Source organism: Mya arenaria, chromosome 3 (genome assembly GCF_026914265.1).
Source record: "Mya arenaria isolate MELC-2E11 chromosome 3, ASM2691426v1".
Lineage (NCBI taxonomy): Eukaryota > Metazoa > Mollusca > Bivalvia > Myida > Myidae > Mya > Mya arenaria.
This window is the reverse complement of record NC_069124.1, coordinates 11,861,989-11,880,359: the sequence shown is the minus strand read 5'-3', so window position 1 is coordinate 11,880,359 and position 18,371 is coordinate 11,861,989. Positions and strand designations below refer to the sequence as shown.

At 37.8% G+C, this 18,371-nt stretch overlaps 1 protein-coding gene and 1 long non-coding RNA gene across 3 annotated transcripts; both read right to left on the bottom strand.

Annotated features, from left to right (window-relative positions):
* Positions 1 to 1,314: 1,314 nt before the first annotated feature.
* On the bottom strand, positions 1,315 to 4,863 carry LOC128225831 (uncharacterized). 2 transcript variants are annotated; one of them, XM_052935730.1, is made up of 7 exons: positions 4,747 to 4,863; positions 4,000 to 4,066; positions 3,599 to 3,802; positions 3,226 to 3,424; positions 3,014 to 3,085; positions 2,794 to 2,880; positions 1,315 to 2,620 (listed from the first exon to the last, which is right to left on the bottom strand). In XM_052935730.1, exons 1-7 carry the CDS (start codon positions 4,835 to 4,837, stop codon positions 2,120 to 2,122), a joined length of 1,221 nt encoding a protein of 406 aa, XP_052791690.1. In that variant the 5' UTR covers positions 4,838 to 4,863; the 3' UTR covers positions 1,315 to 2,119. The 2 variants fall into 2 exon arrangements, with proteins under 2 accessions (XP_052791690.1, XP_052791691.1); XM_052935731.1 differs by having other exon boundaries at positions 2,451 to 2,620; positions 2,838 to 2,880.
* A 9,235-nt stretch (positions 4,864 to 14,098) lies between these two features.
* LOC128225834 (uncharacterized) lies at positions 14,099 to 16,429 on the bottom strand. The gene is made up of 4 exons (XR_008259669.1): positions 16,327 to 16,429; positions 15,139 to 15,310; positions 14,851 to 15,040; positions 14,099 to 14,692 (listed from the first exon to the last, which is right to left on the bottom strand). It is a non-coding gene; the product is annotated as an uncharacterized LOC128225834 (long non-coding RNA).
* Between the last annotated feature and the right edge of the window lie 1,942 nt (positions 16,430 to 18,371).

The following is an 18,371-nucleotide window of genomic DNA, read 5'->3' as shown; positions in this document are numbered from 1 at the left end:
TAGATACAGTTTTTTAATCATGTTCAGGTGATGAATTATATTTGCAGATAAACATGTATCCTCTCAGCAGCAAGGAATAAGTAAATATGACCTACATTTTAATGACCCATATGATTTGTGACCTTGACCTTTTCCTCCATGACCTCCAAATGCATAGGGGTCATCTTCTTGTCACCCCAACCTAGATGTCAAGTTTGAGGGCCATGAGTGCAGGCATTGTCAAAGTATCACACAGACAGGAGTTTTGCGTTCAAGGTCACTGTGACATTGACCTTTGCCTCGATGACCCCTACAATCAACAGAGATCATCTACGGGTCAGGCCCAACCTCCAAGTCAAGTCTGTGGGTGCAAACATTGACGTGTTAACCTTTTCGTATTCAATGTCACTGTGACCTTGACCTTTGACTCAAAGACCCATAAAAACAATAGGGGTGTTCTATTTGTCATAGGTCCAGGAATTGTCCAGTTATCACTCGGACAAGCTTTGGTCTACCGACCGACCGAGCGACCAACATGTGCAAAGCAATATACCCACTCTTCTTTAAAGGGAGCATAATTATACGTTTCTCGATTCATATAAACTCTCTTTATTTCGTGACTTCAAATAAGAGTCGCATACAAGAGAATTACTAAAAACAAAAAAACGCATGTATTATTTACTTGTAGTTTTAACCTCTTTTCTGTTTATGGAATACGAGTAACTTTCTATTACATTGGCGGATCCAGGATTAGAAGTTAAAGGGGAGCGTAACCTCTTGACTTGCACCCATACCTCATAACCGAAATGTAATTGGTTTAAAATTTCTATTCCGAAATGGTGCATTATAGGTGTACTTTATTACTTTTCGTCTTCTATAAAAAAATCTTTGGCGATTTAAGAGGCATAACTTCAGGTTTTTTATATCGCCCTGTATGACAAAAAGACGACCAATACACCAGTGGTTCGAGGCGAGGAGTGCCGGCCCATCCCCCCCCCCCCCCTCGAACCGCTTGTGTGTTTTAGACGTCCTTCCACAAACAGGACGATATCAGAAACTGATGAAATGCTTCTTGTTAAATATATGATTGCTTGTTTCGATACATTTCCGTGGAACAACTTTTAATGAATGGTTTGATGTATTTTGGCTTTATAATCCGGCAGCGGAAATCGAGTAGCTTGCAATGGAGTGTATAAAAGATGTTTAGGATTTTAAATTTGTTCAGACCCTCTAGTTAAGTAATCCGGAAGATGGCCTCGTTCCACTTCTTGGGAAATCGAGACACTCAACATGGCGTCCAAGATGGCCACCAAATACTACCCAAATCAACATGTATTCAAATCAAATTTTAATTTAGTTCTTGTGCAAAACATATACCATTATGAATCTTAAGTGCAAACTAATGAATTCTTAAATATTTCATACCAAATTTAGGCCTTCATGGCGTCAAAACTAGCCGCCAAGACAAAAAAAAATGAATATAGAATTTGTTTTTGTTGCAAATACCATTAGTTTTTGTGCTCATGTATCTCGTTTTAACATAACAATTAACACAACAATTCATTTTGCATCACATTTAGATATCTTAATAAACATTTGTTTTATAAAGCCACATAATCAATCAAGATGGCGTCCAATCACTGCCATCGGAAACTTATATTTTTATATAAAAAATCTTATGATTCTTATAAACTTAAAATAACAAAGCCAGAAATGTGACAAATTATTGAAAAAATATTTGTTTTCATAAATATACACCGCGTACTGTCTATAAACTGTAGAATATATAGACAGTACAAAGTGCATATTTATGAAACATAAGTTTGATTTTTTCACATATCTGTAAAATGAGTTTAGAATTATAAGATTTTTTTTTTAAATGAAATAAATAATAGCTTGAGTTTGTCAATCCGGTGTCAGTGCGTCCAATTCAGCCACCAAATAAGAATAAATTAACACACACATTTAATAAAACGGTACATTCGTTTACATACTAGTATGTATAAAAACAATAGATTCAAATTTACAGTGTAATATATAAGGAACCAAGGTCTTGTGCGAAGCGGATTCTTTCTCGTGCATATAAAATGAACTTAATTCTGACCCCTATTAGTTTACTATTAAGTACACTCGTTTTTATTTACAAACTATCGGAGGTCTTCCACCACACCCATCGGTGGTCATCATCTGATATCATTTTGTCTTCGTCACCTTGAGCTATTCCCTTGGCCAACACCGGACCGTTCTTGTGCAGGTACATCACTGGCCACACGAAGAATTTCACGTATTTCCCTCGAACAGTGTATTCTTTGAACAGTTCTTTGTTGAAATCCAGCCTATCTTTAAGATCCAATGTACTATTCTGGTTGCTGCCATCACCTCCAACGTTGGAGGGAATTTGTGCATTTACTTCTTGTTTGTGTAAATCGGATTCTTCTTCATGTTTCGGCTGATAGATTGACTCTTTCTGCGATATGCATGGAACCCAGCCCGGACAGTCAATGGCCACCGGTGGATCGTTCGCGTTCATCATCAAACTCAATTTTACGCAACCTGCCACGTATTCTTTCATTTCACCGCTCGACAAAACAAACTGAAGGCTTTCGAGTTTGCAAAAATCACAGAGCAAGATATACAATTTCTGAAATGAACAATAGACATATTGCTTGTCAAATAAAGGTAAACTTTTTATTTTAAAAAAGAAGACAAAAAAATGAAGACAGAGAAATGGCTGTAACATCTACGTAAATGATACTGGTGAAATAATGATTTCATTTTTGCATTCATTCAATCATTCATTTATTAAGGTATTACATTTTCCATTTCAAGAACCAGACTTTGAACCAATGACTTCCTACCATCTTTTAACGCCTTCTTCACAGCTTGGTTGTTAGGTAAATTCTGAAAAAAACGTATAGAAAACGTTAATGATTATTTATGAACCTTTAATAGCTCGTTGTAACAAGTTATAACAGCAAGACTAACGTTTTGCTTTGTAATTTAAAAACCATAAACTGTAAATACCTGAACTTACATCGTCCAAATACCATTTGGAAACTAACTGCCAGTTAGCTTCAAGTTCCGTTTGGCAAAATGTGAATGACAGCTGAAAGTATAAAAACAGAATTGGTTGTCAATTTGTTTTGAGCATTATGTTGTTAATATATATAATTTAAAGACCTAAAGTGCTGCTACTTCACAACAGAGAAATGTGAAAAAAAGGTTGAAATTGTTTGTAAATGTTACCATGAAAACGTCAAGACAGAAGTTAATAATGTGTCTGTCTTTGAGCTTCAAATCTTCTAATACTGTGTAAAGGGCTGTCCATTCGTTGTCGTACAATTCACTAAACATCTCAGCCAACTTTGTTGGTCTGTAAGGGTCGTTAAGATCTGCGATATTTGGATTGTTGTCTCGCAGTTTTACGGACATCAACTCGCTCAATCTGCAATGATAGATAACATATTTTGAATGAAGTGGTGGAATTTTTTGTTTGACAGATATTCACGTATATACATACTAGTAACTTATTTAAAATGGCATGGTAGAAATTATACATCAGGTTCCCTTTTCCGGTGCTGCATCCATAATTGACATTCACGGAAAAATATCCACTAACCTTGTTAAAGCTTCTTGTTTTTCCAACTCTGCATTACGTTTGTCTAGTTCAGTTGCTCGATTTATTTCTTGAAGTTCATGTATCTTATTGTCTTTCTGTTCTATTTCTTCCCGCAACTGATGTATTACTTCTTCGTTGTTTTCTCGTTCAGTTATAACACTTCGTAATTCTGTATATTGATGCCCGGATCCTCGTACAAACTCTCTGTTAGAATAAAAAGACGGTAAGACTTTGCAGTCCAACATAGGATAAAAAATATTTAGAGAGATTCATTTACACACTACTTAAAACAAAATCTAAACTAACATCCACTTACAGAAGTGTTAAGTAATATAATATATTTCAATAATCATATCTAAGATTTGAACAGTTGACATCTTTATGAGTGATATTATATTTACCTGAGAAACTTGACACACTTGTTCTCGCGGAAATAGGAAGAAATGATAGTCAGGCACTCCCGGAAGTCTGTGAAGAAATATAATCATAGTTAATCGCCTTTAAAGAACGAAAACTAGATAGTAACTAGATGTGTATATGGTTAAGCCCATAGTTGTTTAAAACAAAAATGGTTTTACAGTCATAAGTAAACGCCCCACACTTACCTAGCCGGGTTACCCGTCCGTCACGTTTTCGTTTTACTTTTTTGTAGAGTGCAATGAAGATACATAGGACAACTAAAACTTTAACGCAAAAAATAAAGTTACAGCAAAAATACATAATTTACGTTACTTAAGTAACTCGTTCATACCCATTTCCAATTAAAGACTAGCTATGGTATTCAGCCAATTACTTAAAGTAGGTTAAAATGTTGATGCCTGCGTTGAAAATAACCATGTACAAAAACGGCCATAAGAACTGTTTGTATAATTAGTTTGTCGTCGTTTTATTATTATTTCCATGACAATTAAAGTGTACATTAAATAATACAAAATGATAGATCACGTTTAAATATGCACATCTTAAAAGCAGCTAGTATTCTCGACCCAAAATGTTGACAAGAAACATATTTTGATATACAATACTGTCATGCTAGCTACCTTTCCATCCCAGTAAGTATTATACAATATCGTGTCAATTAAAATATGTCATCTATAAAAAGATAGAGAGAGCTTGAACATTAATAATAAAGATAATATCATTCAAACCTTGACAGCATATCCATCTGTATCGCATGTCCCCTGTGGAATCTGTATCTGAAAGGGGAACTCTCTGGTATTTGTGCCCCGTCGTTCCCATTTAGTAAATCGAAAGAGGAAGTAAATTACAAACACAAGCGATACTTATTGTTTTCCTTGTCTTAGGCAAGAATAAATAAATTTGGTTAAGATCCTCATAGTTGATAATATTTATTTTTAAAAATGGGGGGTGGGGGTGATGTGATTTGCATTTATTTTAAATATGTATTTACACAATATACATCAACACGCTGTCCGTCGTATGATGCCAGCTGAACTCGGAAAATGGACAGCGAAATTAAACTTAAAACAGTTCACCATAAGTCGTGTGGCCTTTAAACAATTATTTTTTTCTTTGACGGATTTTGGGCTCAAGAGCGAGCAGGTGAAATAAACATAAACACATTATTTGTTTCATTTAAAGAAAAAAGGAACGAAATAAAAAAACGCAAATTATTTGCTTACTTTATATACGGCTAACTTATATTTTGAATCAAGACCATGAACAAATTAACTTTATTCTCCTTTCTATGAGTAACTTTCAAATATACCTTACGATGTTCATCTTAACATGTTAATTGAAATATCAGTGACATGATAACAATGTTTACGTTGCAACAGGAATATATTCGGACTGCAATTTCGCGAATATTTTGGGGAACATTATATCTGTCGCTTTAGCAAAAAACGAAAAAGGCTTTAAATGCTGTTATCAATATTAAATAAAAATAAATTATATGATAACAAGAGCTGTCGCAGACTGACATATCCCCCACCGATGTAAGAACAATATATTGTCCGGTTTGTACAGAAGTTAGCGCACTGGCTTCTCACCTAGGCGACCCGGGTTAGATTCTCGACCTGGGAGCATATGATTAAGGTGTGTGGTCACCAAGCCGCACAAGTTGGTATCTCTGGGTACTCCGGTTTCCCCAACAATACAAGACCCCACTATCGTGTAACATAGTGCCAACAAGAGTGATAAATATAACTTTGAAATAAATAACAACTCTTTCCACGCCCCATTACCGGCTAAAAAAACAAAACTTTTAATGCCCCCTGTACCGGGCAAAACGCAACTCTTTCGACCACCCCAATACGACACATTCAACGCCTCAAATACCGGCTATTTGGCACCACTTTTAACGCCATAAGTACCGGCTGAAATACACCACTCTTACCGTCTTGAGTACGGACTAAATTGCAACCCTTTCAATGTCCCCTAGTCCCGACTAAATTGCAACACTTTAAACGCCCTAAATACCGGCTTAATTACAAATATTTCAATGACCCCATGTACCGGCCAAAATGCAACATTTCAACGGCCCCTTCTACCGGCTAACATACAACACTTTCAACGGCCCGTTTACCAGCTAGATAACAAAAATTCAAATTTCCTTTGTACCTGCAAACATGCAACACTTCCAACGTCCTCCAATACCGGCTCATTACAAAACTTTCAACGCCCTCCAGTACCAGCTCATTGCAACACTTCTAACGTCCTCTAGTACCAGCGCATAACAAAACTTTCAACGCCCTCCAGTACCAGCTCATTGCAACACTTCCAACGTCCTCTAGTACCAGCTCATTGCAACACTTCCAACGTCCTCCAATACCGGTTCATTACAAAACTTGCAACGCCCTCCAATACCATCTCATTGCAACACTTCCAACGTCCTCCAGTACCAGCTCATTGCAACACTTCCAACGTCCTCTAGTACCAGCTCATTGCATCACTTCCAACGCCCTCCAATACCGGCTCATTAAAAAACTTTCAACGCCCTCCAGTACCAGCTCATTGCAACACTTCCAACGCCCTCCAATACCGGCTCATTACAAAACTTTAAACACCCTCCAGTACCAGCTCATTGCAACACTTCCAACTTCCTCTAGTACCAGCTCATTGCAACACTTCCAACGTCCTCTAATATCGGCTCATTACAAAACTTTCAATGCCCTCCAGTACCAGCTGATTGCAACACTTCCAACGTCCTCTAGTACCAGCTCATTGCAACACTTCCAACGCCCTCCAATACCGGCTAAACGCAACACTTACCATGACCCCATGTACCGGCCAAAATGCAACACTTTCAAGTCCCTCAAATGACGGCTAACTGCAACACTTTTAACAACGCCTAGTTCATAACAAAATACAACACTTTCAACGCCTGAAATACCGGCTTATTTGCAACACTTTTAACACCCAAATCACCGGCTAAATGCAACACTTTCACACCCCATGTTTACCGGCTCAAACACAACACTTTCAACGCCGCATAGTTCTGGCTAAAAATAATTACTTGTAACGCCCTTCAATAAAGTTTGAATAGGAACTTATTCAAGGCCCTAAAACGGCTTAAGTACAACTCCTTTAACGCCCCCTAGTACCGACTACATTGCAAGTCTTTCAATGCCACCCGTACCGGCCAAAATGAACATGTTCAACGCAGCCTAGTACTAGCTAAAATACAATACTTACAACGTCCCAAGTACCGGCTAAATTCAACACTTTCAATGCCGCAAAGTTCCGGCTAAAGCAATGCATTGAACGCCCCATAATACTTACTAAATTGGAACTATTTCAACGCCCCTAGTACCGGCTAGATTGCAACAATTTCAACGCCCCTGGTACCTGCTAAATTTTAATCCTTTCAACGCCGCCAAAAGTGGGTAAAATACAACAGTGGTGGTGGTGTAAGTAGTTTATACTCCGGGTTCCGGCGTGAGCACATTGAAGGATCCTAGAGTGGCAGTTCAACCACCGCACACCTATCCTGGGCAGACTATCAGGCGGTTAACCAGTACTAGGTGCCTTCACCTCTGCAAGGAACTGACAACTTCTGTACATGCCAGGGGCAGTGGTACAGTGCGAATTATCGAAGAAAGGATTCATAACCAATCAGAACAGAAGTGACCTAGTCCGCCAGGGAATCGAACCCGGGTTGTCCGATTCACAGTCCAACGCTCTACCGATTGAGCGAAACCTGGCGGACCTGTTTCAGCGCCCCCACACTAGTAAAGTGTTCAATTTGAACACTTTCAATGGCCCATAGGACCGGCTAAAGTGCAACACTTTCAACGCCTCCAGAAGTGGCTAAATTGCAATACTTTCAACGCCCCCGTACCGGCTAAAATTGAACACTCCCTCACCACCGACTTAAATACAGCAAGTTCAACACCCCTCGTATCGACTAATGTGGTTTTCTATTTTCAAAAATCGTCAGGTATTATAACTGATCCCAAAGGCAGCTACATTATGGACGAATGAGGTGAAAGTCGAAAAATATAACGACTATTTTATGTTATACTTATGATAAAATACAAACAATCCACTTACGGTGATACTAATTTAAAGCGATATAATTGTATACATGTGTGGTCTTAATTATATTTATTTCAGTTAAAAATGACTCTCAATATCATGCCACCGACATAAAGGATCTCAATGGATATAAGGGCTCTCTGTGGCCCAATTTAGTTGAGTTATCCTTGACGCTGGTGTGCAGGCCATGGACCAGTCATATTTGCATGTATGTAATATTTTTCTATTTACTGTACATGTTGTTTTGATTGTTCATGTTATGCACTCATTGCCGAAATAAATCTATCTATGTACTCTCATGTGTATCGTAGATTAAATATAAATTGCTATCGGTCAAAACGATAACAAACTTTAACTCTGCAGAAGAAAAGTACAACACTGAATTCAAGAACGGATAGTTTCCTTTTTCTGTTTTCTGCTGAGTTATTGCACAGCTGCAATAAGATTATTATTTTATGTTAAAAAACACAATTGATTCCATCCAAATCGTTATAGTCGGATTCTTTATACCATTCCCAAAGCTGATCACCATCAATATTCTCTTCAGTACCTTGAGCAATACCCTTTGCTAACAAAGGCCCATTCTCATGCAGATATACCACTGGCCAAACATAGAACTTCACGAATTTTCCTCTCTTTGTGTACTCTTTAAATAAATCTTTGCTAAAATGTTGCGTCTCCCTGGCTCCTGTCAAAGAAGCGTTGCCCTTTTCTTCTTGGACCTCCGCAAAGCTTCCATCAGACTGTGCCATATTCTGATCGTCGTTTCCTTCGGTTGAGTTGCTTCGTTTTTCACACGAGACCCACCCGGGATAGGAAATGACCACCGGAGGGTCGTTTGCATTCATCAACAAACACAGCTTTATACAAGTCGCCACATATTGTGCAAATGCACTGGTTGACAATATCACACACAGCGTCTCGTCTTTGCAATTTTTGCCGATCATAACTAAAATTTATAAGAACAATGAATTTCGAGACATGCAATAACCATGAGTTCACGATTATATGTAAGTACTGATATACCATTCAAATCAATCAAATATCCTACCTGTTCCATTTCAGGCACTAAGTTGGGAATTATGGCTTTCCGGGCATCTTTAAGACTCTTCTTAACCTTATCGTTGTTGGGTAAACTCTAAAACAATAAGCGATATAACACAAGCATTTATGATACTATTTCAAAATGTTGCGCACAAACAGAGTGTATACTAAGCCAAGTTCCAAATTTAAAAAATGACATAATTGACTATTTACAGGTATAACATAAAAGATGGAAATCAGTTGTCAAACGGGAAAACCGACAATGGTATTTGAGTGAGCTAGATCTTGATCATACAGCAAGGTATTGTTTACAAACATTTTACAAGAAAACTTGCAATAGTATATTGGATTACCTGCTGAAGTCTGAACTCTTTTAGATAGTGATATCCAAGCAAATTACGATGGGAATTTCTCTGCAAGCCTGGCGTATCCACATTTGGACATTTTCACAGCCAATCTAAACGAAGTGTAAACTCAAGACTTTAAAGCTAAAATATGTATCCCTGTGTCTTCGTATTGCATTATTTTACCTTTTGTTGGCTGAGGTTGGGGAACCTGACCCCGGGCCAGCTACCGCCCGTGGCCGTGGAGGGCAGCGACTCGCAGCTAGCACTACAGCAACGAACCCCCCGTCGGTATCCACCGCCGGGGCCATGGGAGGACCTGACTTCCAACAGCAGCCGTAAGCGCGAGGGGATCGCGCCACTCGGAGGTCTGAGCTACCACTGCCTCAGACGTCCGTTAGTACGTGGTATCAAACCGGAAACAGCCGTGATGTGGATCGATTAGCGGGTCTTTCCGAAGACCTGCATGGGAACACAGATGTGAGCGACTCGGAGCCTGGATCTGAGCTTACTATGACGGAAATTTTGCTTGAAATCCGGCGTGATGTAAAAAACATGGACCGTAGGTTCGATACTTTCGAAAAATCTGTAGCAGATCTCAAAAATGAAAACTTAGTATTGAAGGAACATAATATAAAGCTATCTGCTGAGGTAAATACACTTACTAAGAAAATGTCTATTGTTTAAGAGAGTGCCACGTCATCTGATCTCAGGTCAGCTGAACTAGATGACAACGTGCGCAAACTCGTCAGAGACGACCTTGGCATTGATAATTCAAACATGAGTTTTGAAGACATGCATCGCTTACCCGGAAAACAATCCCCTAGACCAGTACATGTCCGTTTTGCAAACTACATAGACAGGAAAACCGTCCTGTCTAAATTCCGCACGAAACGTAAGTCGACAAACCTGCCGTTTCGCATATCAGAAGATCTCCCTCAGAGAATATCAAAAGCAAGAACCGATTTATATCCCTTCTTCAAAGAGTGCATTGATTCCGGGAAACTGGCTTACTTTAAGTTAGATAAACTGGTTGTTGATGGTAAAATGTACACCTACTGTAAAGACAGTAAAAGTCCTATTCTTGCGAGTAAATAGGATTCCGGTCAAGGCCCAAAATGCTGTAAATACAACGTTTTAAACATTTGTTCTTTAAATAAGGATTAAGGAAATCTTGAGTTTATCACATTTTGTAAACGTCATGATAAAATTAGTTTGTACGAAACGTGGCAAACCGTAAACGACAGTTTTGAAAATTTCCTTCCTGGGTACACAAACTTTGACTGTCCAAGGACTTCCAAATGTGTGCGAGGATCCGGAGGAGTTACGGTCTTCGTGAAAAACGAGCTGTGTGCTGCTGGTCTTATTAAACGTATCTACCCAGAGTTCCAGGAATGCGTTGTGCTTTATATTGATAAACGTATCTCCATGCTGCAAACAAGTGTTGTTCTTTTCTGTTGTTACGTCGCGCCTGAGAACTCTCCAATTTACGACAACGACGTATCTAACGGCATCGACATACTGTCAGAGAAATTAACGTGCATTATTTCGGATCTTGGTGACGTCGCTCTCATGGTGGCCGGTGATATGAACGCTCGCATCGGTAGATTACAAGACATTATCCCCGATGACGACATTAATTACGTTTTCAACGCTGACGTCGACTACCCTAGTGACCCGTTTAATATTCAGCGTCGTAATTGCGATGAGAAATGCAATAAGTTTGGGGTTTCGCTCATCGCACTGTGTTGTACATTAGGAATTCACATTCTAAATGGAAGGCTGTTTAGGGACCTGGTCGGTAACGTTACGTGCACGGCAAATGGGGGATCCAGTGTTGTGGACTACATTATAGCCTCAACGGACTTATTCCATATTAACAGAGATTTCGGAGTGGAAGATTGCGATTATTCGGATCATTTTCCATTAACTTGCGTGTTATCCCTCGGAACGCGTTTCGAGAATCAAGTAACTGATAGCCAATCAAATGGAAATCTCACCGCATTTCATACTTATAAATGGAATGAAACATTTCGCGAGAATTTTGTTCAAGCATTTGCATCGTCATTTACTCCTTTTATGAACAATATATGTGACGAAAACATTGCCGGAAGTGTTAATAGCTTCATAGACATACTACAAAATGCTGGTGTTAACATAAAGTCGAAACCTCGTACAAATAGCAGTTCACGCGGCACTAGCGCAACGAACGATCAGCCAAAGTGGTGGGACTCAGAATGCACGCGTTCTAAATATCTGAAATACAACAGTTTGCGGAAATTCAGGCATTCCCATTCTAAATCTGATTTAGAAGTATATTTATCCAATAAACAATGCTTTAAGAACTTATGCCGAGCAAAACAACTTTTGTATGAAAGTAACATGCGTAATGAGCTGATTCAAAATCGTAAAAGCGCTAACTTTTTCTGGAATTGTATTAAGTCCTCAGTTAGAAAGACTTGTAAATCCGTGCCCATTGAAGGAGAGACTTGGTTACACTATTTCAGGGAGTTATTTACTGATAACACGGAAACAAGAGACAATCCAGATATGTTCAATAACTTATACATAGAAGTTGATGACGTAAAGCTTGATAATGACATCACTGATGACGAAATCGTGAGCAGCGTTAAATCTCTCCGGAGCGGTTGTGCTTCCGGTGTGGACGGAGTATGCATAGAAATGCTTAAAAGCACAATCCATATTACCCTACCCTACATAAACAAGTTGTTTAATAACATTTTGAACACAGGTCAATACCCATCAGTCTGGGCTGAAAGTATTATAACACCGGTTTTTAAAAAAGGTACAAAAACTGACCTTAACAATTACAGGGCGATTTCAGTGGGTAGTAGTATTAGCAAAGTATTCATGAAGATTTTTGCAGACCGATTAACAAACTGGGCGGAATCAAATATCATTATTGATGAAAGTCAAGCCGGGTTCCGCAGAAATTACTCCACGACAGACAATATTTTTAATTTGCAATCTATTATCCAAAAGTATATTAGCAAACGGAAAGGTCGCCTATATGTGTTTTATTTTGATTATCTTAAGGCGTTTGACAATTGTGTGCACCGTAAACTGTGGGAAAGCCTGCAGCGAAAGGGTATAAAAGCTGACGGCAAATTCATGACGTTGTTTAAAAGTATTTACTCTCAGCTCAAATCATGTGTTAAGGTTACCGGGACCTCCTTAACGGGACTTACTGAGTCCTTTGAATGCCAAATTGGGACTGGGATGTGTGATTTCAACAATAATTTTTAATCTTTATATTAACGACCTTGTCAAGTATTTAAATAGACAATGTCAAAATGGTATAATTGTATCGCAAGAATCGGGAGAATTATATTGTTTTTTGTTTGCGGACGACGTTTCGAGTTTTGCTGATACGGTATTTAAGCTATAGAGACAGATTAATGAAATCAGTAATTATTGCGCTGAAACTGGTATGAGGATTAACCTTGACAAATCTAAAATAATTGTATTCAGAAACGGTGGACCGTTAAGAAATGATGAAAAGTGGACATACAATGGTAACGGCATCGAAGTGGTTAACTGTTATAAATACCTAGGAGCTTATTTTACTCCTAAACTATCATGGACAAACTCGAAAGACGTATTATCATTACAAGCAACTAAAGTTGTTAATATGATTTACACGTACTAGAAGCAGTTTGGCTATTTTAGTCTTTCAGATGCATTCAAATTATTTGACGCCATGGTAAAACCCATTCTCGTGTATTCAGCTGAAATCTGGGGCTATGAAACATGTAATCAGATTGAAAAAGTGCACACGTTATTTTGTAAAAGGATATTGTGTTTAAATCGCAACGTAGCTGACTTTTTCGCCCTCAGTGAATGTGGACGTCTCCCTCTAAACGTCAGCTACATGACACGCTGCGTAAACTATTCGCTCAAACTAACAGTTATGTCGGAAGAACGTTTAACGAAGCAGTGTTACGCAATGCTTAGAAACTTGGATGAGCAGGGACGTACAACGTGGGCAACGCATGTAAAACGCCTGTTGTTTCGTTTTGGCTTGGGCTACGCATGGACCGCTAATGGTGTAGGCAACCCCGACGGTTTCCTAACACTGTTCAAAACTAGAGTTTCAGACTGTTCCAGACAGAAGATACTATCAGATATTAGCAGTTCACCGAAGGCATTGTGTTATAGCATTTATAAAACAACTGTGGCTCCCGAGTGTTACTTGTCATTAAATTTACCATATATGTGTAAACGTGCCCTTTGCGAACTTTCGGTGCAGTAGTCATGATTTAAAAATAGATACTGGAAGACATTCAAATATCGACCGAGAATTTAGATTCTGTACTTTTTGTCTCGAACGTAACGTATACGTGATTGAAAACAAAGTTCACTTTTTAATTGACTGTCCTAAGTATTGTGAACTAAGAGACAATTATTTGAATTTCGATGAAGTTAATACAGTTGTAAATAGCCGTGAAAGGTTTAGAACTATAATGGCGGACACAAGAAAAGAGAGCATCTTTAATTTAGCAAATTTTATTAAACTGGGATTCGAATTAAGAAAAAAATCTTAATTCTTAATTCATTGTAATGTGTATCTTGTTATAAATGCATAAGTTTTAAATTACTATCCCAATGTATACATGCATATACGTACGTGTCGAGCTAATGCTACCTAAATTGCGAGTGTAGTTTATATGTATTATGTTGCAACTGATGATCTAGATCTATATACGAATTATTGTTTGCACTTGTATTAATATTTTCATTATGTATTTTGTGAATAGCATTAAGTTATGTACCATGTTGTAACTGATCAATTATACAATAATTATTAATTTTGGATTTGTGTTATTATCCTTATTTTATGCATTATTCAACAATATATTTATCGTATAGCTTCACATTTATAGAAAAAGATTGTAGGTTATGTTACAACTGATCAACTATATAATAATAATTTTTATGTTTGCATTTGTATTAATATTCTCATTTTGTGTATATTATTGTTTAACATTTTATATAGCATCACTCATATAGAAAAATCTTGTTTGAATATATTTTGGACTGGAGGGCTTACATTACAAATAAATGAATATTGTATTGTATTGTATTGTATTGTACTTCAACGACATATTCTTACATCGTCCAAATACCATCGATTAATGAGCTGCCAGTTGTAATCAAGTTCTGTTCTACAAAATATAAACGATTCCTGAAATGAAAAACAGCATATTTTCTGCAAATCCACATTAACTTTCAATCTTATATAAGCGAAAAGTATGAATAATCCAGTGTTTTATTTTGCTGTTACAAATAATGCAAGAAGGATATGAACAAAAGACATTCTACTTCAGTTATTAAACGGTTTACCATCAAAACATCGAGAAGAAAATCAATTATCTGCCTCTCTTTAAATCCTTTTTCCTCCATTACAATAAAACCAGCGGTCCACTCATTGTCACTGAACATTTCCGGTAGTTTCGTTGGCCTGTAGGCGTCGCTAAGATCCACGATATCTGGGTTGTTGTCGCGAAGTTTTAATGATACAAGCTCACTTAATCTGAAGATGAAAGCAACATGGAAAGAAGGTAAAACTGTGAAATTGGTAGGTAGTATTTTAATTAAAAATAGTAAACATTCCAATGCAAAATTGTGTACCTTAATAGCGCTTCTTCTTTTTCACGTTCTAATTTTCTATTTTCTTGTTTTAAATCCTTTATTTCATCTTCTCTGTCCTTTTTTTACATTTTCTATAACTTTCGTTTCTCGACGCAGTTGTTCTTCTTCCCGATGCCTTCCATTCAATGTTTGCTTCGAATCAATTACTTCTCTGAATTAAGAACAATCACAAACTCACTGCCGTCAGCAATTTACTACATAAATGATAAAAATGAAAAGCCAGCTTCGATATAGAATACCTTATGGCCGAATTTCGATTTTCTAATTTCCTTTACAACATTACAGACATACTCGTGTAGCGGTTAACAGTAGCTTGAATAAATGGAGAGAGGCCACCATGAAAGTCTATGCGTATCTATAAAACAGCGTGGTAATTTTCCGCTGTTCAGTTTAAAACATCCGGGAACGACTATCAAGTGTTTGCAATTAAATTGTTTTATTAAAGAGAACAACGCGGCCGCCAGAGCTGAATTATATACTACGTTTAACACCATTTAGAACATTCTTTAACCGTCAGCAAAGTATGCATTAATTTAATCTACAAAAATGTTTTCATTATGTTCAAATTGTGCACAATAAGTTTGCTAAAATCATGCCCCTGTGTTACACTTACACAGATAAAGGCTATACGTATGTATTTACCCATTCTCAGTAATCAGAGGTACGATCATGATAAGTCTGTGGTACGCATAGCATCACCACTCTGGTAAACGAGAATGGCGTTTACCAAGATAAATGGGTTATGCGACTGCAATCTTCAGCCATTATTAACAACATAGTGAATGCAACAAGTTATGTTCTGTATGAACTGGCATTTGATGTGATTGATCTGACCGTTGATCACACATGTACATTATAATATATGTATGCATTTAAAAGGGTGGATTGATTGATTGTGAATTTCCACAGTATTACGTGATAACTTACTTATAGACTGATAAAATGTGAGCTTTTTGTTTTAGATTGTATTGTCGCGTGTATTTGATACTTAGATTCTTTTTAAGTTTTCATTCCCTACATGATACACTTGAAGCATATGATAATCATTTATGACATACTGTATATATCAAAATGGGTCAAAATATATCAACAAAAACGATGTAGAGATACATGATACACTTGTAATGTCATAGTTAATGTATTTTAATAAGATATATATACAAATACCTGTCCTGCAGATGTAGCAAACTCCGACCAAATCAATAACCAGGTAGGGCTGCCGTCCAAATATGGAAAGACAACCGAAAGAGGAAGTAGGCTAGCAGTCCGGTGACCGCTTGTTTGATAAACGCGGTAAAAGTATACGCCATGTATTTGTCTTAACAAGTAATATAAAACGCTATTTTATTGTTTATCGTTCCGATATTGAAGTTTATGAGTAGACACAAACAAAGAAAACACTCGCATGCATTGAACAATGGAATTGTAGCGTGTACGCGAAATTCATTATAAAAACGATCATACTAGGGTTATTACAAGAACGTGAAACATACCCCCGCTCGGAAATTGTCAAAGTATAATCATTTGCATACTAGAGAAATATGGTGTATGATTACCACGTAGCTTCGATCGAAACTACTACTTGCGTCCATTTTATACATTCTGGAAGCTGCATATTCGCTTTCAGATGCCATGTTTGCAACAGGGAATGCGCCTAATCCCTATCAAGACCAATTGCAGAGGTTGGTGTGTGTAAAGTTGCAGGAAGGTTGTGTTCAACCGTAAGACAAATATGAAAGTGATTTTCATCTTTTGATCCTGCTGGAACATAAATTTGGTCGAGCTTGAATAATCAATAAAATAAAAGCCATTGTCATTTACAAGTGATATGACGTTTAATCGAATCGTATGGTGGCATATAACTGCCGTAAGATAAGCTGTTAACCAATTTTCGCTATAATTATCGAGCTATCTAGTCAATATTCGCGTTACCTTTTTGGTAAGATTTATATCATTAGACTAAAAACAGGCTTGAAAGTGCTCAGAACTGGTTAACATAGTAAGATTCGTGTTACCACTTACTAAGTGAAATTCGCAAATCAAAAGGTAGATAACCAGTAATAATACCATTATATGCAACCATAGAATCGATCATCATAATTACTATTATTATTTAATAAAATAATGTAATCTATTAAAGTAAAGATGCATTTGACTCTCCATGGTTAGCGTGTGACAAGTACGTCTCTCCATTTGTATAACAGTTATACATATGTATATCAATACAATATGTCAGTTTGATACAAAATCCATTCCATTGCCTCATTTTGGTACCGTCGATCACAAATAAGACCGGCTTAAGTCACACATAACCATAACACGTGACACGCTCAATGACACCATGACCATCTGGGTCCGTATGCCACCGGTACATGTTCATACTACAACATCTTTATTTTTAGCACGAACATAGCTACAGTTCTAAACGAGTGTTATGCTATTATGCACCAGTCAATTGTAACCACGACCCCCCCCCCCCCCGATCCGGGGGAATACCGAAGATAGCCGGAGAAATGGGCCGTCTTGCAACCTTCCAGGTGGCGCCGCTGTACCGGGTGATTGTCGTGGCTTTGTCAGCGGGAAATGGGATTATCTAGGGTGTCTGGGGTGCGGGGGCATTTGGCGGGGATTTTACCATCAGTTCGTAGCCGCAGGGCGGGGATTTTATCCGGGCTTGGCTGGACCGAAAGTCAAAGTCCCCGCTATTCCCTGGACATTGGGGGCTGTGGTTACAACTGATTGGTGCATTTATTAATTAAAGTATGCCTTTAAGTTATTTGTACAATATTGCAATACAGATATCATCGTTGACGTTAAATGTAATACTATATATAAAATAATAGTGTCCGGTTAGCGCAGTGATTAGCGCACGAGCTTCTCAACTAGGCGACCCGGTTCGTTTCCCGGCTTGGGCGCATGTGAGTTTGGTATGTGGTCACCAAGCCGGACAAGTGTTTTTTTTTCCGGGTTCTCCGGTTTCCCCCACAACACACGACCACACTGTCGCGTAAATTCGTGCCAACGAGAGTGATTGATATAATGTTGTAATAACTTGTTTCACAATCGTTGTGAAATATGTTTAAACTTACAATATAGTTTTCGTTACAGCTAAATGTACCCAGAGTTGCGGCATTATCATTTTATATTCCGGTAGACGACAAGCAAGATAAGGTTAAGTTAAGAAAATGTAAACTAAGATAAGAAACGATCAG

Bases quoted from the DNA above. Each gene is read 5' to 3' on its own strand.
- LOC128225831 (XM_052935730.1), bottom strand. From the start codon at position 4,837: ATGGGAACGACGGGGCACAAATACCAGAGAGTTCCCCTTTCAGATACA. The intron at 3,425-3,598 runs GTTAGTGGATAT...CTATCATTGCAG, and splicing joins AAACAAGAAGCTTTAACAAG to ATTGAGCGAGTTGATGTCCG. The intron at 2,621-2,793 runs GTAATACCTTAA...TGTTCATTTCAG, and splicing joins TGGTTCTTGAAATGGAAAAT to AAATTGTATATCTTGCTCTG.